The sequence below is a fragment of the Leuciscus leuciscus genome, assembly GCF_965113295.1.
Source record: "Leuciscus leuciscus genome assembly, chromosome: 9".
In the NCBI taxonomy this organism is placed as follows: Eukaryota; Metazoa; Chordata; class Actinopteri; order Cypriniformes; family Leuciscidae; genus Leuciscus; species Leuciscus leuciscus.
The window spans coordinates 41,157,058-41,182,380 of NC_138733.1; the positions used below are offsets into that span (position 1 = coordinate 41,157,058).

The following is a 25,323-nucleotide window of genomic DNA, read 5'->3' on the forward strand; positions in this document are numbered from 1 at the left end:
AGAGAATAAACAAATCACACATTCTTGATTTTATTGCACTTTACAAAATGTCCCAACTATTCTGGAAAGGGGATTGTAAAAGACATATATATGATATGATAAATGATATCTAATCTTTCAAGCAACGTGGAAGCAAAATTACTGTATTTAGTTTAATTGGTCTTTCTTTTTATTATATAATTAGCATCAAACAAATGATATAGTTCTTATTCACAGTGATTAATAAAGATTATTAAATGAAAAGATTGAAAAATTATTGCACAACCACCAACACTCTAAAAAATACTGGGTTGTTTTAACCCAATTTTGGGTCAAATATGGACAAACCCAAACGTGGTTAAAAATGTAATTTACAAATTTAAAATTTAACCCAATGGCTGGGTTTGTCCATAGTTTACCCAAATTTGGGTTGAAACAACCCAGCATTTTTTAGAGTGAAATAGGTGGCGATATGCATGTAAATGTAAATTGATAAGTATGTAAATCAGCATTTAAAGAAGAAGAAAGTAGTAGTGTGACATGCTTTTTCTTAGCATCCATTTCCATGGTGACTCGTCGATTCGTTGCTCTGTTGAGAATGTCTGGGGCCTATACCATGAAGCCGGTTTAGGTGGCTAGCCAGCTATGTTTCAGTTTAGTTTCAGCCAACCCTGGGTTTTAGGTACTATGAAAGTAGCTTGGCTTTAATCGGTGTTCGTTGCCATGGTATCTTACGCTGCACGGCTAACCTGCTCCGGGACAGGTTATGTTCTGGATTCAAGATCTCAGACTGAAGTTTGACCAATCAGCTGAGAGCAAAGAAACATATAGGTGACGTAACTTATTCCCAGTGTCTGTTACAATGACTTCACCTTTTCTTCCAAATCCGGTGGACATCTCAGCGCAAATTGTTTGACGAGCACTTCGTAGAGAAAGAGTTTTTAGCCAGACAAAATCCCCTTGCCTTTCCTGATAGTTACTTGTATGAAAGATACAGATTTTCCGCGGAATGTCTTATCTTTGCGAACTTCTTGAGCCGCACATAAAGAATTTAACACGTCGAATTCATGCACTTACTGTAGGCTACCGCAATACCAGGTATTGCCAATGGTATTGCGTTGCGTTTTTTTTTGTTGCAAGTGGTACATACTTGCACGGTGGGTGACGCACAGAAGCTATAGGGGAAAACACGGTTTGTCGAACCATTCGTAAGGTGGTCCTCGCTCTGCAGGAGTACATGAATAGTTTCATTAATAGTGTTCCCCGGACATTTATCGACCATGTCCATAAAAGAGGGCTTTTATAAAATTGCCGGTAAGATATATTGATAGGGTGACCCATTATTATTTATTTTTTTTAAAAGCAAATTGCACAAATGTACTATACAATATAATACATGTTAAGAATTATTTTAAATCTTTATTATTTTTCTGTTAATCTTATGATAGGATTCCCTAGCTTTCTTAGTAGTACAAATACGTTCTATATTTATGTAAAATGATGTATATATGTATGTGTAGCCTATGTGTAATATAGCCTATTTATAATATATAAAAAATGTGCATGTATCATTTTTTATATATTATAAAAATAGGCTATAGGCTATATTACACATATAGGCTACACATATACATACATAATTTTACATAAATATAGAACGTATTTGTTTAACTTACACATTAACAATCAGCAATCTTTCTCCAACAGTCTTCTCTTGCTTTGGCAGCAGAGACCGTATATTGTTTTGAGCTTGAAATACATATTTAAATTAATCGTAATTCTGAATGATTATCTCTTGCTCCTCCGCGGAAAAATATATCTCTCTCGCTCTACTCGCGATTGGTTGTTCAGTGTCGACGTCACTCTTTTATGTGCACGCGCGTGTGGAGTAATCATAGCTTAAGGATCAAAGCCTGAGTTGACAGAGAAAGTTGATGAGCTGCATCATGGTACCAATAAAGCCTGATTGCATCGGTTTGGTTTTGTCAACTCAAAACTAATCCTGTAACCTCGAGTTTGTTCAGCTACCTCCATGGTACAGGCCCCTGGTGTGTTAACCATGAACATACTCTTACTTACACCCAGATGTGTTTTTGAAACCAGCATACCTCGAGTAAGCAAGGTTTGGTTTAATCAACCGAGAGTTCAGGGTATGTTTGACGGTAAGATAACCTTGCTTTTCTGGAATACACCCCTGATTCAATGTAAACATTCAATTAATTTTCTTTTTTTTTTTAGCCCAGTACTCATTTGATCAACCAGATACCGTTGCTCAGGCCTTTGGAGGATCTCTGACTGCAGTTATGGATGTGTCACACCCTAACTTTAAAAAGAAAGGTGAAAACAGGACTTTTTGAAAACATACTTTTTTTGTACACAAGTAAGGAAAATGAACCTTTACTACATTTTTTTATTGCACATTCACTAGGGCAAAATTTGGGTAGGACTGTCAGGGTTGAAGAAGGTCGGCTGAATGTCTTCATCCTTATGGACACATCAGGAAGCATTTTAAAGGACAATTTTCAGACAGCAAAAACTGCCATTATTGAACTTGTCCGTAAGGTTTGTATTTTTTATAACTTGGAAAAATTTAAAGGCAAAGCAAATTGCTAAATTACAAAAATGTATTAAAAATGTTTTTACAATTACAAAAAGCTGTCAATTAAATATGTTAATATACTTATTTAAAATAATACGTTTAACTCATTTAATAGAACTGTGTTCTCAAAAACAACTAGATGTAGTGGCCAAAGACCACAGGCTCGTACCATAATGGTAGTTAAACAAACAAAGGGTTAGAGGAATATATTTGAGTTGACAAAACTCAGGCTTTATGCTGACTTCACATGCTATTGGAATTATCATAAATATGAGTTTCCTAGTCAGGAATTGGACATGAATGCCCTCTCAAGTCGTACTCAGTAGCGGTTTTAGGCACGGGCGAACCTGGCAATCGCCCGGTGCGTCATTTTTTGGGGGGCGGCACCGCCGGCACGAGCAGAAAAAAAAATACAAATCTGCGCCGCGAAGCGGTTTTCTATTATCTATCATTTCACTGTGTGGGGAATTGCCAAATTTGCGCCCCCTGCTTGCTGAGAAGATGCCGTGCACAGAAGCTGTTTGTTTGAGAAGGGGAAAGGGGAGGGGGCGCGGAGGCGCGGGCGCGGATGACAGTTCACCTCTGGGTCTCTCCCAAATGGAACGGACAAGGGGGGGGGGGGATCCATATAGTTATCGAAGTTATCAGTCACACCTCGACTTTCTTCCAGATAACGCACATTTCATTCATAATATTATAAATACGGGCCTCTATATTTCCTGCACATTTTTGTTTTTCTGAATGGTCTGAATGGCTAATAAAAATAGGTAATACAAAACGATTACTTGGTCACCACCACCAAGGTGAATTGGTTTAGTCTTGACTTCTGGTCGTCACTCGTGAGCGTGAGTGACAGTTATGGGGGGATCAGGGGATCTGTTGATTGTCGATGTCGAGTGCCAAATAAGAGATGGACAAGAAAGGTCAAAGCCATCAGGTGCCCAATTTAGAAACGAAAAGGGTCTCGAAAGGGGTCTCGCCCAGGGTGTAATTCAATGTAGAACCGCCACTGGTCGTACTACTGGGAAACTGAGATCATTTTGATATCTGAGTTTCCGAGTTGGGCAGGCAATAGGCGGATCTTTTGTGACGTCATTGTTTATGTTTGTCGCGTTGCATCATGGGAATCGTGTGGCAGGAAACACCGCTAGATACCTGTAATTTGATTGTTTTGCACGTTTGGAGGAGGATTTAGAGAAGAGGATGGTTCACTCTTGCTGTGTGGTCGAGTACGGCTCGTTGGGGGCCTGATAAAAAGTTTTTTCGAATTCCCTCCGAAAAGGATCGCGAAAAACGAAAGAAATGGTTGCGTGCAATTAGGCGATTGAACCTGGACGCTCCGAAGAAAGCCTGGATTCCTGCAGCTAACGTTACTGATCGAGTTTGTGAGGCTCATTTTGTTCATGGTAGGCCTAAGTCTTAGTGACTATGTATTTATAGAAGATTGAATAAAAAAATAAATAAAACTGAGTCAAATCAACCGAGTCATATGTTTTCGCGTTCTGATTCAGGTGTCCCAAACCGCGATCCACAGCACCCAGACTATGTTCCTCACATCAAAATGGGCTATTCTGGATCGCAAAACTTAAAAGCAAAAGAAAAGGCTGTTCTAACCTCTGCTTTTAGCACGATCACTGCTTTCTGTTTGGCAGAAAAGATCGGCCCAACTTTTCGAAAAAACAAAATAATCATAGGCCTCCAGACTTTTGAAAGCCTTTAATCTTTCATGAGTGAAGGGTCCAGGGGTTTCTATTAAATAAGAATAAATGTCTCCCCAGCAGATTGGTGGCCAAGACACGGGCAAGTCGGACCAACGTTTTTTTGTCATCCCAGATCTCATATGGGCTTTGAATAACTTCGATTTTGTCACCAATACAAATTTTGAGCTTCTCTCCAAACCTCCTCCGGTCTTCAGATGTTAAAGTGCTTATATATTGTGGATTTCGCCCGCTAACTCTCTTGAAAATGCTCGTCGCGTCTTTACTGCCCGCAATACTGTTTGTTTTGTTGCCACACAACCACTCGCGCATGCGTACAAAGATGTCAACAAAGATCCTCCTATAAACTTTAAACGTGGCAGAGAGAAGAACGACTGCTGCTGTGACTGGTATTCTTTAGTATTTTTTCCACAACAGCTACATCGTCTTGTCTTGACGTTAAGTACATTTATGAATAATCATTTAAAGCGTATTGTATGTTTCATACATAGCAAAAAAATAGCATGTACTGACTGAAATTCCAGCAAGCTGATTATCTAGATGTTGCAGTGATTGTTGTTTGGCGCAGTGAATATAGTTGTCAATGAATGGGAGGCATTTTATTAAAACTTGTAACTTTAATAAGATTTCACCAATAAATAGACAAGAATACATTGGGTGTCCTCCGTGATTCCTATTCTTTCAGACAACAAAGCATATGAATACGACGGGAATAACCCATTTATAGTCACCACTCAACAGACTGGTTTGTATGGTTGTGGTTTTCTATAAAATAAACAGTAACATAAACATGAATATACATTATAATAATGATAAATTACAACAATTAAACATATTAGCAATAATACAGCACAATAAAATAAGATTAATAATTAAATGACTAATTCTAAAGCATAAAACAGCCATCATGTGTTTGAATCAAAATGAATTCTTGTGCAAAAATAAATTGCTGTGCAATTTTGTTCATCTTCCAGCTGGATAGCTACGAAGTCCACATGAAGTTTGAGATAATCTCATATGCCAGTGAGCCCAAAGAAATAGTGTCCATTACAAGCATCGAGAGTCAAGATGTGCATTATATCTTGAGGAAATTAGAGGATTTTAACTACGAAAGTATGTTCATTGTACAAATGTTTGTTTTTAAAATTTTGAGCCATGTGTTTTACTACATCTTTATTGTAGCTTTCTAACTCCAGTTTTCAGTTTTATGTAATTAACTTAAATTTCATTTCAGGCCATGAAAGTAAGAGAGGCACCAATCTGTATAAAGCCCTAGAAAGGGTGTACAGTCAGCTTGCTTTCCTCAAGGAGACCAAAAGAAATCAGTTCAATGAGACTCAGAACGTCGTTATCATTGCAACTGATGGTAAGACTGACCAAAATGAGAAGAGTGAGGCTAAAGGGTGGCTTTACTTTTGTGTCTGACCTGGGACATTGACATTCACACTCACACACACAAACTGTATACACACACACTTATACACATATTTCTGTAGATGCGGCAGTCTATGGCAGTGCTTCTCTAGGAAGACATAGCAAAATGCAGTGATGGGGGTCTACAAGGACCAGGGCTCATACATTTGTCAGCTACATACTGTGTCAACAAGGATGCCTCATTTCAGAAAAATAACCATTTAATTCAAATGTAAGAAATGTACGCCTCACAAGGAATAACAATCAGTTTTATAATGGTCATTTTTCTGAAAAGAGTCATCCTCAATGATGTATGTGACTGACAAATGTGACCTCTGGAGGGCACAGCCTTTAAAATGAGACACAGCTGTAGGACATGTTGAACCCTAACGAATCATTCCGATAGCAAAGCCAGCAATGCAGGTTTGAGAGGTGGCGCCCCGACAAATCTTGAGAGGATCACGACTTGCTTTACGGCACAACGTCACATACATCAATAACATATGAAGCAGCCTCTCTGGAAGACACTAGCACGCATTTCAGACGTGAATCATGACAGAGTCGACGAAGAAAACGAAGAAAGCGCGGTCGGAAGAGTGCAGAGACGGCTCTGCGTGAGTGGTATTTACGACGGTAACGTTAAATACAAGTACTCCACAGTGACTCTAGGGGGCGCTGTTTGAGAAAAACGGAAACTGCATAGTGTGCCTTTAAAGCTGCACTGTGTCATTTTTAGCGGCATCTAGTGGTGAGGTTGCGAATTGCACCCAACAGAAGTTACGGTGGTCGACAGGAAATGATGTCGTCGTCTGAGACAGTTTATCAATGAGGTTTCTTTACAAAGATACATTAAGAAATTAGGCTTACTTAATTATTCAGTAAAACGATTTGTTATTGCGAATATTATTGTTACTTGAACATTATTGTGTCAGTGTTTTATTCGCTGACTTTAGCTCGCTTCTTTGCACGAAGAACAACATAGTGACGAAACGCATTTGTCCGTTTAGGGCTCCTGTAGAAACATGTCGATGTAAGCGGACCCGGTGTGTGTGTGGAGAGAAATGGCTCATTCTAAGCTAATAAAAACATAACGGTTCATTAACTAAGGTCTTTATACACTCTGTGACTTTCTTACTTATGGGGAACATAAAAAGGGGGATTTCCAAACATCTTTTGACTCCACTGACTGTTAATATATAAAAAAATTCAAAATGTCTCCTTTTTTTGTTCCACAAATTATTCATACAATATCATATTTTGTGTTGTAAGTAAATGACAACAGAATTTTCATTTTAAATAAACTATAACATTACATATTTAACTACTGTACAAGCCCTCAATATTCCTAAATACAAGCTCATCATTATTGCAGATACTGTATGTTAAAAAAGTATAACAGGCATTTTAAGCTCAAAGGTTGTGAATAATTCTGAAGCTCATTTATTGATGTACTAATTTTGCTTTTGTTTTTGTGTATATCCAGGCCACTCAAATATGGGACCCAACCCACAAACCATGTTAGCTAAGATCCGGAACTTATTCGGCTACAAACCCAGCAGTGTAGACCACACACATGAGGAGCTCCTGGGTTCGTCTCGTAAAAGTTTACATGTCTTACCTTATCAGACTCATTTTGATATTAACCCTGTTTTTCCTCTCATGCAATAATTTCTCAAATTTCAGTTTATTTCGAATCATTAAAACTGGACAAATATCTTCTTGTCTGAGGAGGGGTGTGTTTTTCAGCCCCACTCCCACAAAATTATGTCCTGCTCCCATCCACTTCTCCAAAAGTATGTTCGAATTTTTCTGCTTACGTCATCAGCACAGCAGTGCACGTTATGAGTGAAGTGATCAGTCTCTTAAAGGGCCCACCGCACAATAATGAGATGCATGCAAATATATAGTTTTGGCTGTTACACCACCCAGAAAAACCAACATGAACAGGACATGGATATTCATTTCTGCTCCCGTAGGATTCTGTCTTACCCCAGTGCCATATGCTATTCTTTTTCAAAAACTCTGGGTTCATGGAAGAGACACTCATTCTGTGACATTGACACAATGAATATATTAAACCCTAAAGACCCTGAAGCAAAAGAAAAGCTCAAAATTAACAAGTTTTATCCTACAAATGTACAGATGCTAACATTGGTTTCTGTGATGTGTGACACAAACAAGTTTAGGGTTTCATGTCCATTCATGTCCACCTTTACCCTACCCTTTTTATTTGAATTTGATGTGTAGCATTTCCCTACACATACCACAGTAGGTTAGTAGTAATATTTTACATGCACAAATTTTCATTAATCTGAATTAATCCAATCCAATTTCTATTTCTGTTTATAACAACTCTAAACGTTGCAATCCGATTCACATTTGCATTTACATGTGCATTTATACATCCTTAACAAAACTTCAGCACAAACACAGTGCCCAGTCTCCACGTTCAGAGAATGCCACAGCTATTATATCACAGTTAGTATAAGTGTTGTTTTTGACTTGAAGACATGCCTGAAAGGAAAGCTGAAAGCTGTCAGAAGAGATTTTTTTTAGCAAAAAAAACATTTCAGTCTCCTTAACTGACCAATTTGTAAGATGTAAATAAATATATGCCTGTTTGTAAGACGTAAAAAGTATTTAAATATAGATATTATTATAGAAGTGCTCTGGTAAACATGCTGTGCATGTGTGCAAGCTATTCTTGAATCCGATTGAGAAGATATTCATATTCACATGCTAAGTTTTTGTTCTACTGATCAGATTATTTAAGGCTTACACCACCGAAAATCGAAATTTCATTCAGATCGATCTTAATCATATCAGGTGTTTACATGAAGGCTGTTCAATCAGATTGAGCAATTGGCAGATTGGATCACATTGTGAAATAAGTGTATTTCTCCCAAAAATGTTGGACACAATTATTGGCACTCCAAGATTTTTTTTTTTATGAGTAAAATATCTCTGAAGTATATTCCCATTAATATTTACATGTTTGCAACACCAGGGTGACTATGAGCATGAAATTGTCTAGCTATGATATCGAGTTTACATAAGGGAAATTCCCTTAGTCATCCATCACAATGAGTAAAACAAAAGAATATAGTTCTGATGTGCAGCAAAAGATTGTTGAGCATCACGAAATAGAAAGTGGATGTAAGAAAATAGCTAAAGCAAAAGCTGCCTGGAAAAGGACGTTTGTCTATATCATCCTAATACAAGAGTTTGAGTGGCCAAAGACTCTCCAAGGATCACAGATAGAGAATTCCAGAGATTAGTTAAGTCTTAGGGTCAGAAAGCCCCCCCAAAAAAGATCAAACAACCCCTACATCCCCACATGTTGTTTCGAGGGTAAAAAAAAAAAAAAAAAATCCAGCATATTCAGTTGTCAGACACGACTGGAACTTCAAAAGTGACCAGATTCTATGGTCAGATGAAACTGAAAAAAAATTGTATTTGGGAAGCAAACTCACCAGATGGGTTTGGTGAAAACAGGAATAAAAAGTATCCCATGCCTACGGTTAAATATGTTGTTGGATCTTTAATGTTGGCCTTTTTTTTTTTTTTTTCATGGATTCTAGCAAATACCAACAGATAAAAAAATCTAAACCTAACAGTCTCTGCTGGAAATCTTATAACGGGCCGTGGTTGGATCTTTGATCAGGATAATAATCCAAAATAAACATCATCATCAACACTGAGCATAATATGAAGCTTCTGCCATAACCATCCCAATCCCCTGACCTGGGGCCTCATTTATAAACGTTGCGTACGCACAAAAGAAGGCGTACGCCGCTCTCTACGCAATAATTGGTATTTATAAAAAGCAAACTTGACGGGAAAATGTGTGGTCCTTCACGCAAACTCTGACCCAGGCGTACGCACACAAACGGGTGAAATGAGAAATGGTGACACCGTCGGCAGAGGGAAGAAACACGTGAAAGTGTGTGAAAGTGTAGACCGTTGTGTAAAAGAAATGGCAATACTGCCTCTCATAAATAACATGAAGACTTCACAAAGCAAGTCTTAGGTGTGCAGCCTACACAAACACCCGTCTGATCGATCTGCAGTGTAAATTGTACAAAATCAAACGAAGATTATAACAGAAATGCAAATGAACACATATTTGCAAAAAGAAAAGTGAAATATGTCCTGCAATAATATTGGCATGTTATGCAATTCATCCTCATAACACATCTGTAGCTTGTCAGATGCAATCAAATGGATGCTAATAATATGCCATGATGCCATCACAATGCGTAATGACGTAATGAAAGTTACGTTTCTTCGTTTTCCTCTCTGTGTTTGCCATGATTTCGCAATCGATGAATATTAACTTGTGGGCGTTTCACGGACTATTTATGGGCAACTATGGGCGTGACATGAAGCTGCAAAAGCTGCGCTACATTTAGAATTGATTGTGATTTATTAAGGGAAAACTGCGGAGGATGTGCGTGCGCATGGTTTTATAAATCCGATCCTATGTTTCATCCGTGCGCCATTTCTGATGCAAATCCTACGCAAAATTTTATAAATGAGGCCTCAGATCACTATAGAAAATGAGTGGGGTGAACGGGAGAGTAGAAACAACAACATGGAGCTGGGAATCTGAAGGATCAGGTGAAATTCTTTATGGGGGAGCTGTTATCTTGGCAAAAGGATGTTACATAAAATAAAAAGGTTTATTGGCAACAATAAAAGGTTGCCAATAATTATAGCCAACTTGTTTTGGAGAAAATAATTTACTTCATAATGTGATTTACTCCTCACTTTCAATTCTTTTCCTGCAATGAAATGTTAGATTTTTTGCAAATTTTTTTGAATGAAAGATCAAAAGGATAAACAATGCAGATTTATTTTTACAGCCATATTTGATCATATTTACCAGGGGTGCCAATAATTCTGACCACAAATGTAGGTAGTGTAAGCAAGCCAGTTTATCAGTTTATCAAGCAATTAATGATTTTTTTTCTTAGTTTCACCAGTTGTGTGCGTTTATGTTTTACAGACGTGTATGTGTTTGCTGTCAAAGGAGAAGTTAACAAGAAAGATCTCACAAGCATTGCCTCTTCCAAGAAAGATGAGCTGCATTTTTTTATTTTAAAGGACTATAAACATCTGGGATATGTGTTCAACCGAATGATCAGTAAGTAATCAGATATCAGAGAACCTCTTGAGTCCCCCAGTTGAAATCGTTGTCCAGAGACTCTGAACAATTAATATGTTTATTTTCAGTTTCAATCTGAATATCTTTCTCCAGATATATTGTTTCAAAGCAGCTTTACTGATAATAGTGCCTTACTGTACAAATCAGGTGATTCTGCTGTGACTAAGTGTGGAGTGGCACAAGAGCAAGAGGAAGAGAAGCCTGAAACCACTTACACCAGACCTTGGCATGTCGATGTTCTCTGGGTTGGTAAATTCATATCAAGAGTTTAACAATTTAATAAAACTTGAGATAAAAACTTCTATAAAAGCACTGCTTTCAGATGGTAGATCATATTTTACCTTTTTTTTTTTTTTTTTCATCCAGGGAGCTAAAACATGCAGAGGGACTCTAGTGACTAAGAGCATGGTATTGACAGCTGCACACTGCTTAATAAAGGTGAATACAGATGAATCTGTATCAATTGCCAGTTCTGCTGACATAACAGTTCACCATGGTAAGAATTGTTGCTTTTGTCAACAATGTTATGGAATAATGTTATGGACTCATGCTACTCAGAGAAAATCTCTTATAAAGTCAGCTAAAAATCAAAGCCAAATCGAAGAAAGTTTATGAAAGAATTTCTTTTATTATTATGTGCAGCGATGAATTAGACCAGGAACAGTAAATTGGGTCAATTGAATTTATGCTGATTTTATCCTGTCATGCACAGACGCTAAACTACATGTACTTTGCTTCAATTCTCTTACAAAGGTAATGGTGAAGTTAAAGCCATGGAGTTGATTGTTCATCCGCTGTTTAATGTGAAAGGCCTTAAGCACAAGAATGTAAATGAGTTTTATGATTACGACATTGCTCTGGTTAGGATGAGAGAAAACATTACGATATCTTTGAAGGCAAGGTAAGATTCAACTACCCCTTCCCTTGGACATAATATTCTGGTGTTTTTTTTTTTATCTTAAATATGTGCTATGAATAAATAGAGAGTGCTTATAAACAGCTGTTGAGATGGTATTTTCAGTTGAAACGGAGTAAAGACTTGTATTCAATATGTCATGGCTTAACAAGCAGACTGCCTTGGAGTTCTGTCTTGCCAATAAATGCATTACATCTATACCTTTCTACACAGGCCCATTTGTTTACCTTGTACCAAATCATCAAACCGGGCTCTCAGAATGGATCCAGACTCTACATGTGACGAGCACAGTGAGTTTTTTATGAAATTCAATTAATATATTGTTATGAAGATTTATAGTGAATAACATCAAAGTTCAAAACACACTCAAACTCATAATCTTTAGCTAAAAGATAAAAAATAATTCTATGATGAAATGAATGTTTGTGTGCATGACCAGAGAGATCCCTGCTCCACCTGGAGGAGACTCCGGCTCACTTCATCAGACAGGGAACTCGTCGATCAGACACCCACATACATAGTGGTGCAAAGGTGAGTGCTGTCCTTACAACATTACAACACTTTAATATGTGTTGTGCCTTTATTAGATAATGCAGTGTATATGAGTCAAAAAACAACAGGTCCATATTGTCATGATCACATCACACAGTTGCTGATTTGTCGGCTGCAAATCCATGATGCGAATCTTCCGTGCCAACACATGCCAAAAGGCCTCTTTTGGATTGAGATCTGGTGACTGTGGCATTCAGTTTAGTGAACCAAACTTTCGTGTTCAAGAAACCAGTTTCCCTCACACCACAGCCTGAACCGTTGATACAAGGCAGGATGAATCTATGCTTTCATGTTTTTGACACCAAATTCTGACCCTACCATCTAAATGTTACAGCAGAAATCGAGACTAGCAGACCAGGCAATGGTTTTCCAATCTTCTATTCTTAGGTTTTATTGAGCCGGTGTGAATTGTAGCCTCAGTTTCCTGTTCTCATCTAACAAGAGTGGCACCAGTTTGCCTTCTGCTTCGAGGTTCCACATGTTGTGCGTTCAGAGAGGATCTTCTGCAGACCTTGGTTGTAACGAGTGGTTATTTCAGTTACTATTGTAACTCAAATCAGTCAGGCCATTCACCTCTGACCTCTGGCATCAACAAAGCATTTTCACCCACAGAACTGCTGCTCACTATTTTCTCTCTCTGTAAACCCTAGAGATGGTTGTGCATGAAAATCCCAGTAGATCAGCAGTTTCTGAAATACTCAGATCAGCCCGTCTGGCACCAACAACCATGCCACGTTCAAAGTCGCAGCACCAGGTAAGCAGGAGATTATAGTTTCAGTGAGGTTAGGAGCGGGTTAGGCATCCAACAGCTCTGAAACTGCTAGCCTGGTGCTGCTAGTCAGAAAAAGCTGTCATGTATGGCTCTGCAGATGGTGTGTCTTAGAGCGGTTTTATTGGCAAAAACATTCAACATATGCAAAGAATATGTGTTGACCCTTCTTCTTCGTAACCTCTGAAATTCGCTATGGTGTGCTGGATATCATCTTCTAGGCCATCGGTTCCCAACAGGGGGGTCGCGGCCCACAAGGGGGCCTCAGCGAGCTCTGTGGGGGGTCGCGTCATATTTTGAAAAGTTTTGAGCAATTTGCATTAAATAAAAGTCCTTAACTTTTTTCTGTTCAAAATGTATATAATGAGCGAGTTCATCATGAATCCATTTTCCAAACCGTGTTTTTGTCTCATCCTGAATCACTATGGTACACCTATAATAAGTGTTTACATTGGGACTATTTTACCCTGGTTCGGATCGCTGCCGCTGCGGAGTAGCCCAGTACCTGCGTGACTCGTCATAGTCAAACAGAGAGAGAGAAGTAGTTCCAGCTACAATGTTCTTCCGAAAGACGCATTATTCTGTTAATAAACGCAAGTTTATTATCGCTCGCTATAGCGCCAAAAGCCTAAAAAATAAAGCCTCACATTGATAAAGCCTCACAAATAACATGCAAGTATTGAGGCCCCAGACAGAAGTCATTTAGTAATAGCCTATATTCATTCTTTTTTTACCTACACACAAGTGTGAATACTGATATTTTTGTTATTGCATTTAAAATAGGGCAAATGTATAGGCCACTCCTAGGCTTACATTTTTAAATTACAAAGGGCCTACTAATGTTTTTGTTATTGTATTTTCAATATTATAGGCTATTATTTGTGCATAAACATATCTGTTTATAGTAAACATACCGTTTGTTTGAAAACAACATATTTTGTCATCCTTGCTGCAAGCTTACAAGAGCGAAAATATCATTAAATGTGAAGGGGGGCCCTAAAATATTTTCTTGGGAAAAAGGGGGTCTCAGACAAAAAAAGGTTGGGAACCACTGCTCTAGGCCAAATCCTGACTTATGGTGATTCATTCTTACATTATTAGTGCTTGAAGTTGTGCTTCTACTTGTCCAGTCACCTTTTGAGGATTGACCACAGGTTCTCTATGTGTTACGATCTCCCCTTTTTACGTCTAGGTGTTAAGGGAAAATGTAACAAAGAGATGAGAGAGACCATGGGGAACTTATCATCTCCAGCCCCAGCTAAGGAAAGAAACACTGCCAACCAAAGGACAAGCTGAAGCGTAATTTATTAAAACAGGAAAAAAAAGGGAACAAAAGCTTCAGGAGGGCGCAAGGCCAAAATAATAAACAAAAAGATTCTAACTAAATTTTAATCTTCTAAATGATCTATAACAAAAAGAAAATTAAAAGAAAAACAGCAAAACTTCCCTGTCTCCCTCTCACCCCACCCACCTCCCTACAGGTTTCCAAATAACTCAACTAACAAAAGACTTAACAACTTGAACTGTCAGCACACAAAAAAAAGGCATACCAGTGCACGTTCTTAGCAAAAACTAGTGATGCCAATTTCAAAACACTGCTTCATGAAGCTTTGAAGCCTTTACCAATATTTTGTTTCGAATCAATGGTCCGGAGCGTGTATCAAACTGCCAGAGTCACGTGATTTCAGTAAACGAGGCTTCATTATGTCATAACTGTTTCGAAACACTTTGAAATTTCAATGGTTCACAGCTGGGGGCGATGAACTCTGTCAACCCATTAATATGAGGAGTCACTGAGAACAAATGAACAAGTGTCTGTGGGTTTTTACCTGATCTCTGACCAGTTTTATACATTTGTAGACGTTTAATTAGACATTAGTATAATTAAAATGAATAATGGTAGTTAATAGTCTTATTGGCCTGTTTAGCTGAGCCATTCATAGAACAAACAAAACAAACCCTGTCAATTGATCAAATAAAATAGACACTTGACAATCTTATTAGATGATTAGATAATTGCATTTGAAAGATTTTACTTTCAATACAAAAATTGCAATAGATTTGTAAAAGGTGTTTTTATGTGGCCCTGGTTTTTGTTGCATTTACACTGTTCTGACCACTAGGGGTCACCGTGGAGATGGGTGTCAGATTGTTTCGAAGCACAATTCGGCACATTTGCTTCAACTTTTTCAGTGTTTTACTAAGCCTCAATCTGCCCACCACTAGCAAAAACCAATACAATAACTTCAATTCAATTAACAGTTAATATTAACTGATTTACAGAAGAAGAAAAAAAAAAGAAAAAAACATTGGCAAATGATCTGGGGCAGAAGAGAAGAAGTCCACATGGGAAGGGGAAAAACCTCAAATGCTGCGTTCCAGTCAGTGTTAATTTTGACAGCAAATTTTTATTTCGTTTTAGTCATAGTCTTTTGACTAAAATGCCATTTAGTTTTAGTCATATTTTAGTCATCTGAATTGTTTTAGTTTTAGTCTAGTTTTAGTCGACGAAATACAATAAGATTTTAGTCGACTAAATCTACAGTAGATTTAGTCGACTAAAATATAATGGGTTTCAATTTAAATGCATTTATTTCGAATTTATCTAAAATTTCGAAACCCATATACTCCCGGAGAAAACATATATTAACCTGCTAATATGAATGATTTTAAAGTTTGAACGTGCAATACAGATACAGATTTAACTACTGTAACTTAAAAAATATCTTAAAATTAAATAAAACCACTTTTCCTAAAGTAGAAGACAGTCTTTTTTTCAATGAATGATATATGAATTCTTTATAACTACTTGCATACATCATTCTCTATTCTTTCAAGCAGACATATTTATTTATTAAATATAATTAATCCTTATTAAAGCTATTAACGAGCAGTGAATGCTTTTCTCTTTTTCTTTTGTTGCTTGATCAATATTAAGGACACAGGCCGCATTAGGTTTATTACCCACTGTCACTTTAAGATATCGGATCATGTCCAATGACAGAATTGCACTGATGCACATATGATACACTCACAACTGTTTAAGACATAACCGACATAATTTACGTGAATACTCTCCAAAACGGAAATTTAGACATAATATTTGTGTGTATTTGTCCATTCAGACACGAAAGAGAGCTCAATTCTGTACTCGCGCGCTGTATAGGCTAGGTGTCTATGTGCATGGCTGCACGCTTCGGGTCGGGTGTGTGCGCACAGAAAACCGTACCGAATAGAGCTCTTTTCTTGTGTCGTCACTCTTATTCAGATCTTCATGTCTGCTCCACTCATTCTCCCAGACGTTTACATGTTTTAACGTTTTATGAGACATGCAGCGCATGCCAACTCGTGTGCCGCTGGGTAGATCACGTTACAGTACAATTGTCTGTCTATGACAATTGAGCGCATCTACCACAAATGCAGGACATCAGACTGGATCGCTTCCCAAATCGTCACTATCTAACATTTTCGTCTAGTTTTTATTCGTTGACGAAAATGTCAATAGATTTTCGTCATAGTTTTTGTCATTCAAAACTAGTTTTTATTTAGTTATCGTCTCGTTTTCGTCTGTGAAAAAATGTCGTTGACGAAAATAATGACGAAAATTATTCGTCAACAAAATTAACACTGGTTCCAGTCCACTTTTAGACACGCACTTGCGAACTTCCCTAAGCACTTCCCCTTGGGGGAATCCCTGCCGCCATTTTGAAGTGCGTTCCACTTCGTGAAGTGGACGAGGGAAGTTTATATGGACAGACCCTCGTTCCCTCGATTTTGACCGAGGGAGCGAGTCTACTTCAAATGTACACTTCAGGCACCTATATGTCCCACAATGCAGTACGATTGTGACGTCACCACATATCTCGTCTAATCACCACCACACAGACAACTCTATGATATATTAATTATAATGTTTTAAATTTAAAACAACCCAAACACACCTATAAACATTTGGATGCTGCATTAAACAAATTATTAAAGGGAAAAAAATTTTAAATAATAAATCAACTCCACAGCTGATTCCAAGTGATCAAGGGCTTAGGACGTTCCAGTTCAGCCCATTGCAGTTTCCGCCAGTAGTGGGCACTCGCAATGACGTACATCCGAGTGAACGAGACGAAGGGAAGTTAGCGAGTGAAGGGCATGACAATTTTGGACTGGAACGCAGCAAAAATCTCTCTGCTTGCTGTGTGACTTTAGGGTGCTTTTAGTGCTGGCCCTCTTCTTGCAGAAACCAATGGATGCCAGATGACCATCAGTAAATGAGGCACAGGTGTCTACAACCTGAAGAACATCAGCATAGAGATAAAATAGAGAGGGAAAAATGCAAAAGCAACAATACACAAAAATACATAGCAATGAACTTAACATATGCACAAGAGAAAAACAATACGTCCTTAGACGTAACATATGGGATGAAGATCCAGGGAGTTGCCAGGATCTCTGAGCCACTTCATTATCACTTTTGCCTTGTGACATAATGCTCCATCATGCTGGAAAATGCACGGATCATCACCAAATTTGTCATTGGGAGAAGTTTCTCTTGCAGGACGTTTTGATACCATTCTTTATTAAACAGCGTTTTTGGGCAGAATTGTGAAAGCGCCCACTCCCTCAGATGAAAAGCAACCCAACACATGGATGGCCTAAGGATGTTTCGCTGTTGGAACGACATGGGACTCATGGTAGCGTTCACCTTTTCTTCTCCAGACAATCTATTTTCCAGATGTCCCAAACAAAGTGAGCTTCATCTGAGAAAATAACTTTGCACTAGTCTTCTGCTGTCCAAACCTTGTACCTCCTGCAGAATTTCAGTGTTCTTGATGTTTGTCGTGGAGAGAAGTGGCTTCTTTGCTGCTCTTCTGGACACCAGGCCGTGACACGATTCCGTAGCCATTTACTCTTTCTGGACACTCTGGGACATCCCGAAACATTCTTCACTACAGTCGAACCTCTCTCCTTGAAGTTCTCGATGATCTGGTAAATGGTTCTTTCAGGTGCAATATTCTTTGCAGCAATTTCCTTGCATGTGAGGCCATATTGATGCAAAGCGATGCCTTTTTTTGTAGGCAACCATTGCTAACACAAGAACACAATGATTGGAAGCACTTCTTTCCTTCCTTTAATGCAATCAGTTTGCTCTCATAATTCAATCAGAATGATAGACTGATTTTACCTGACTTGTACACGTTCACACTTTCTCATGAGCTATTGATATGATTAGTGAAATTATGTTATAAGCCAGGGCCAAAGAAACAAACCGACATATTTTTGGGGTTTTGTGATAAAGTGATGCTTTTTGCAGTTATTTAAAATGCATCTGATCCCTCCGCACAATAATCTAGAAACAATGTGCATCAACACCGCAAAAACTGAAGCAGCAAACTTCAGCTTTGCAGTGATTTCTTTAGCACAGAATTTGTCACTGCCTAATCTTTTGGCCACAACTGTACATAAACCAACAATTAAAACAGGAAGACAGGAAGAACACATCCTTTGTGAATAGACTTGTAGGACTGAACAGTGATAGACTTCAATAAAATGGAAATAAAACAAACAATAATTAACTTGTAATGTGATTAGTTGTGATCCATTTGATTAATTAATCAGTGCATCCCATAATTTAGTCGATTATGTATATCAAAATAATAAAACTTTCTTCCACAGAGAGGTGAATGCTTAAAGAAAGCAAGATCCACCTTCCCTGCAAACAGCAGCGCATCACTGTCAGAAGTGATAACAGACAGGTTCATGTGCACTGGAGGAACAGACACAATCAGACATGAAATGACTTGCAAAGGTTTGATTGAAGAAATTTTTATATATATATCTTCATATCTACACACTGAGATGACACATAATGAGTGCAATTCTTTGCAGGGGATTCTGGAGGAGCTCTCTTTTTGCGTAAGAGGATGCGATATTTTCAAGTGAGTGCTTTGTAGTTTATTTTCAAATTTCTTTCGCCTTGATAAAGAAGTTAAAGGGGTGGGGTGGAAGTTAAAGTGCACAGCAAAAAACGAAAATTATTCTTTCTTTTTTTTTTTTTTTTTTTTTTGGTCTTAATAATACTTTTACTTGAGTCAAAATAATGTAAGTTAATATTACGTGTTTTTAAAGAATATGTCTTGATATCACTGGCAAATAATAAGAAATTTCTAGGATGAATTTCCACTTCATATTCAAATACTTCAAATATTCATATTACAATATACACAATATTTATCACCAGGATAAGTGAATTAGAGAGATCAATGTCCATAAGTGTGAATATGTACAGTAGTGGCAAAAAGTGATGTCTGAACCATCAAACGTTTAAACCATCAAAATATGTTTGTTTTTTTTTGTTTGTTTTTTTTTATATGAGGGAAGAGCAAATAACTAAACTTTGTTAAGGTATTTATCTGACAAAAGTTTTTGGCAAAAAAGGCATAGAAAAACAAAAATCTCTTGGGGAAATGCTTACACTGACTACAACATAATCAATTATTAATATTTCTTTGGTTCTCACTTGTTTTTGAATGTGTTCATAATTTCTTTGTATGACAGCCTGGCAATTTTTTTTAAATATTTTGAATAAGTACTTGCTGTGTAACTAAATGTATGTTCTATATAGTATGAATGTGTGTAGTATGAATGTAATCCAGACGGACTTCATCCGCCATGTTGTCATAATCATGTGACCTGCCAGCGTCAGTTGCGTCGTTTTACTGCCACTCATAAATCTTCGCCTGTGGCCTCAATCTCACCGGAAGTAGTAGGTCATCAGGGTACTTTTTGCCTAATCTTTTATGAGTACTGTGAATTCGGACAAAGGCTGCTTCTTTTGTCAAATACTATATATTATTATTATTTTTATACTACTATATCTGTATGCTATTCGCTATGCACTAGTATGCTAACTCTAACCCTAAGCACTGGTTTTTCTCGTCACTACAGTTCAGTACAGGCGTCTTCTTGCAGCATATCTTTGTTTGTGTGACAGAGGAAACTCTGTTTTGACTCTTTTGCACATTTTCGAAGCTCTTCACGAGTGTAAGCTAGAAAAATACCATCATATGCACATACATACGATGAGCGCATTAAGCCCAGCACACAGCATTGTTTTGAATGTTTGGTAAGTTCAGTCGCAAAATGTCATAAAAGCTGTTCCTTTTTGTTTTGTCTTTAAGTTCGGCGTTAAAAATGACAGTGTGAACGCTAAGAGAACCAGGACTAAATGTATAATTTTCTTGTTTTCGTCCAGACCAAAAGTTCCAAGAGAATCAAACTACAGCGAACAAAACCTAAAACTAAACAGGGGTGCGTTTCCTGAAAACATCGTTAGCCAACTATGGTCGCAAGTTCTGTCGTTATCAGCATAGTTCAACAAGTCTGTGTTTCCCGAAACCATATTTCCGACACACACTAGGAAACGGCATCGCAAAGCTGTGTGTTTGGAATGACAGCTCTCAACCTGTGGTAAGAAGCAGAGTTTCTTGTTTACATGATATGTGGACTTAACTTAATAAATCCTTATCTTGAGCAAAATAAGCAAGCTGACATTCAGTATAATAGATTTTATTTAGAATATAGACAAATGTAATTTTCATCTTTTAGTTTGCCGAGATTTAAAGCGTTGTTTTTGAAGAGTGAGCATGTACATGCTCTAGTACGTAAGAACTATGATTGAATCTGGAAATAACTAAGCAAAATAACTAGAGACATAGTTCTCAGATGTAATTTATAGCAAAACTTTTAGCATTAATTCGATCTCAAACGGATTCATTAAAAGAAGTTATTACTGAACAACAAATTTGCGACAATACGGTTTCGGGAAACAGTCGTGACTAGCAAGTTGATTTATTCAATGATGCATCATACTATGGTAAGTTAAGCAGCGAGTTACATCGTTGTTCAGGAAACACACCCCAGAGCAAAACTCTTGACTTCTCAAATCAATAACTTCTGTTATTCTCCCACAGGTGGCAGTCATCAGCTGGGGCACTAAGCAGACATGTGGCTCAAGGACCGCTGTCAGAGATAGCCGGCCTCTAGATGCCCGGGACTTCCACATCAGTGTGTTCACAGTGATGCCCTGGCTCAAGCAGCACCTTTACAAGGAGCTGGAATTTCGTCCTTAGCATAGCGGAGCCGACTGAAACACAGGAATGCATAAGAAAGTATGCAGATTTGACAGATTCCTGAATGTTTTCAGAGTGCATGGTCTGTGAGTGAGCTGACATTGCAGACATGCTTTTGTCAAAGGATTTTATCGGTTCAAGATAAATAAAAACAGATTATTATCTAATTTATTATGACTTTTTTTTATATAATCCCAATTTGAAAATTGTTTGTATTAAGTAAATGGTTAGGTAGACGTGGATCAGCTGAGCGCCAGCTGATGGTATACGCTTGATTTATTCAATTGACTTCAGGCCATGTTCAGTACAGCATAGAACCATACGACTCATTATTTCTTTAGTGTACAGTATGCTTACAAGTATGTATGTAAAGAACACCTGAATGATATATTTTGCAGTATGTGTAAAATACAACAGAGCACACTGTACTGGGTACTTTATCCCACAATGCAACAGACTCAATATGGGCCATCCATTTGCAATGTAATTAGCAAACCATAAGTAATATCATAAGCCATGATTTTAAATATCTCTTTCTTTAAATCTGCCTAGAGTTGGTAGATTTTTACACAAAATGGATTAATAGAAAATGTTTAATTCTGAGATAACTGAACAACACTTCTTGAATTCAACATGCAACGTAACAAGGTCCTGTGACAGTTATGTAGCATAACTAACACAGACAAATGGGAAGATAACAAATCACACAATATCATCCAACACAATGAATTAACAATGTATGCTAACAGAACATACAACAACAAGAAGGGTTTTTGTTATATACATATGCATAAACATTTACTAATTGTAGACATACATTTATATTGTGTGAAGTAACAATGAACATGTCACGGTAAATATCCAATGAAGACGATGAATATAGAAAAGTAACAAAGATTATTTTAATAAGTAACTCAGGATACAACCATTAGGTGAGACAGCGTGCAAGCCACAAACAATAACCGACAATGACACAGGACATGAAGGGAACTTAAATACACAGCTGAACAATGATGACAACAGCTGAAGACAATGATTGATGATGACGAGATGACTGGCAGGTGCGGGTAATGGTGAAGGACGTGCAGGTGTGGGCCAAGGAGGATTCTGGGAACTGTAGTGCAGACGGTGACTAACAGATGACAGTGACGATGACAGTGATGGTGACGATGACAATGACAGTGATGAATGACAGTGATGGTGACAGAACACCAGAACTGAGTTGACACATTTATTTTTTTCATGAATTCTAATGGGAAAAAAAGGCATTTTGTTGTCAACTATTTCATTGTGTCTGTCAAATTATTTTCAGGAAACTTAGTATAAATAATGACAATATATATTTGATCAAATGTTACAGTACAAAGCAATATTATATTATAAATATATACATTCACTGCTCAAGAAACATAGGTCCCTGGTAATTAACCATAAAACAGCAATTATGCCAGATCTGATTGATGCTTCCTGACAAGGTGAGTGGTACGGTAAAATGCTGACTGCAGACATACGTGCTACCTCTCCGAATGACAGCGTAGACCCTTCGTCCCGTCTAATAGCGATGACCCATTTCTTTTTTTGGTCTTCGTTCAAAGGATACCCGTGAAAACTTAAATAAGGTTGTTTTTGCTTAGAATTGCTGCACCCGGCGTTGGTGAGCACCGGAAACACAAAACCCGGAAGTGTGAAAAAGGCTCACAGGAGGGAAGATGCATAGCAACCTGAGGTGTGGAACAGCGGGGCTGCATTCCAGTCCAAAATTGTCCCGTCTCGTTCACTCGGATGTACGTCATTGCTTACGTTGCACGAGTGCCCACTACTGGCAGAAACTGCAATGGGCTGAATATGGAATTGATTTATTATTGACATTTTTTTCCTTTAAGAATTAGTTTAATGCAGCATCCAAATATGTTTAGGTGTGTTTGGGTTGTTTTAAATTAAAGTTCAGTAAAGTAAGTTAAAAAAAAATTTTTTTTATATATCATAGAGTTGTTTGTTGTGGTGGTGATTAGACGAGATCTGTGGTGACGTCACAATCGTACTGCATTGTGGGACATATAGGTGCCTGAAATGTACATATGAAGTAGACTCGCTCCCTCTGTCAAAATCTAGGGAACGAGGGTCTGCCCATATAAACTTCCCTCGTCCACTTCACGAAGTGGAACGCACTTCAAAATGGCGTCAGGGATTCCCCCGACGCCAAAAAGAATCATACCCCTAGACCAACGAGCCTGATTAACGAAGTTTTGGGCTACTTGCGTACACTTGTACAGTCACCGAACGCTGGCCTTTAACAGAATGGGCAGGCACTAGTTCTAATACAACACGTTTGTCGTTAGGGAGCCGTAGGCATCGATTTTGAGTATGTTCTGTGAAGGAAATAAACACTTGTCATCTGGCTGAATTTTAGTACAGATGAAGACATACAGCCTTAAGGGTTTAGCAGCAGTTTTGAGTTTGGCTCAGCGCTCCAAAGGAGGGTGCCAACTGGCTGCTTGTTCTGAAACTGCTGGGCTCGTCCGGGATTTGAACCCGGGACCTCTCGCACCCAAAGCGAGAATCATACCCCTAGACCAACGAGCCTGGCTGATGATGGATCGGGCTACTTGCGTACACTTGTACAGTCACCGAACGCTGGCCTCTAACAGAATGGGCGGGCACTAGTTTTAATAGAAAGCGTTTGACGTTAGGGAGCCGCACTCCCTGGCAGACAGCGATTCTGAGTACGTTCTGTGCAAGGAAATAAACGCTTGTCGTCTGGCTGAATCTTGGCTCTGTTGTAGTACAGATGAACTCAAGCAGCAGTAAGGATTTCAAAACCACGACAGTTTTGAGTTTGGCTCAGTGCTGCAAAAGGATGGAGCCAAACGGCTGCTTGTTCTGAAACTGCTGGGCTCGTCCGGGATTTGAACCCGGGACCTCTCGCACCCAAAGCGAGAATCATACCCCTAGACCAACGAGCCTCGTCGGAAGGAAGTCTTTCGGGAGGGCGCCACAAATTCAGTGAAGTTCACCTCAAAGGCAGAACCCGACCTGGCGTCGAGATACTAAAGTGTAGTCGTATGAGCGTCAGAAACCACTTGAAGTCATATTAGACAGCTCAAAGGCAGAGCTTGCCAGACAAGGCCTAGTGGCCTAATGGATAAGGCATCAGCCTCCGGAGCTGGAGATTGTGGGTTCAAGTCCCACCTGGGTCATCTTTGATGGGCTTTGTTTAAGTTGGCCGTTCGACGAATTCAAGGATGGTTTGTTTAAAGCAACGCTGTAGCCATGATGAGCGCAAGATCTGAATTAGCATAGAACCGACAAACTTCTGACAGCTGTGGTGGGTTTTTGTGTGCATCATTCTGTCCTGCCCGTGCATGCGCCCTATCAGGCTGAAATGACACAAAGCACCCTGCGCAAGAGGCCCAGTGGCTTAAGGGGAAAAGGCCACTTTTTGCTTTTGCACCGGACCTACGACGGAGGCTTTGCGTACGAAAGCAGAGAGGCAGATTACACACAAAACAGGTGGGAAAGAGTCATGAACTATAAATGAATCTAGACATACAAAAACATCATTGATACGTTTGTTTTGACCATAGAACCAAAATGGCGGCCTCTAAATGTAAACAGCCTCAAAGAGGCTATGTCGTAGGCTTGACTTTGAACCATAGGACATCAGCCCCCCACCTAGGGCGTGCTTGCTGAGCTAGCTCTAAGCCGATGCTGCAAAAAGTCAATGATAATTTGTTCAAAGAAACTCCACAGAACAACAAGTATACCTGTGCTTAGCGTTTCTGCAAACGAGCCATGGTGATTCAATTAAGAGCGATATAAAATGGGTTGAATCCCACTACGGCATCTACAGGCCTGCAAAAAGTTCAATTTGGCCGAAGCATCAGCCTCTGATGCTGCAGAACGTGACGTCAAGTACTATGTGGGTTGCAGTAAATGGCCAGATATGATGTGGTTGATAAAGAAAAGCAGCAGAGGCAAACAGAGTCAGAGAACCCTTACTAAAGGTGAGAGGGCTCGTCCGGGATTTGAACCCGGGACCTCTCGCACCCTAAGCGAGAATCATACCCCTAGACCAACGAGCCTGACT

At 38.6% G+C, this 25,323-nt stretch overlaps 1 protein-coding gene and 1 long non-coding RNA gene across 2 annotated transcripts in view; both read left to right on the forward strand.

Moving 5' to 3' along the window:
• The window catches only part of LOC309505547 (complement C2), a 53,978-nt gene extending 32,575 nt beyond the window's left edge, over nt 1-21,403 (forward strand). The window contains exons 6-19 of the mRNA XM_082178946.1: nt 2,218-2,316; nt 2,408-2,541; nt 5,271-5,409; nt 5,531-5,662; nt 7,193-7,297; nt 10,718-10,855; nt 11,024-11,121; nt 11,243-11,372; nt 11,630-11,777; nt 12,006-12,082; nt 12,232-12,323; nt 18,781-18,913; nt 18,994-19,043; nt 21,078-21,403. Coding sequence (XP_082035072.1) covers nt 2,218-2,316; nt 2,408-2,541; nt 5,271-5,409; nt 5,531-5,662; nt 7,193-7,297; nt 10,718-10,855; nt 11,024-11,121; nt 11,243-11,372; nt 11,630-11,777; nt 12,006-12,082; nt 12,232-12,323; nt 18,781-18,913; nt 18,994-19,043; nt 21,078-21,236 — 1,634 coding nt within the window. The 3' untranslated portion in view covers nt 21,237-21,403. The remainder of the gene's footprint in view (nt 1-2,217; nt 2,317-2,407; nt 2,542-5,270; nt 5,410-5,530; nt 5,663-7,192; nt 7,298-10,717; nt 10,856-11,023; nt 11,122-11,242; nt 11,373-11,629; nt 11,778-12,005; nt 12,083-12,231; nt 12,324-18,780; nt 18,914-18,993; nt 19,044-21,077) is intronic.
• On the forward strand, nt 12,361-14,517 carry LOC309505581. The gene is made up of 2 exons (XR_014208495.1): nt 12,361-13,334; nt 14,174-14,517. It is a non-coding gene; the product is annotated as an uncharacterized lncRNA (long non-coding RNA).
• Nucleotides 21,404-25,323: the final 3,920 nt, after the last annotated feature.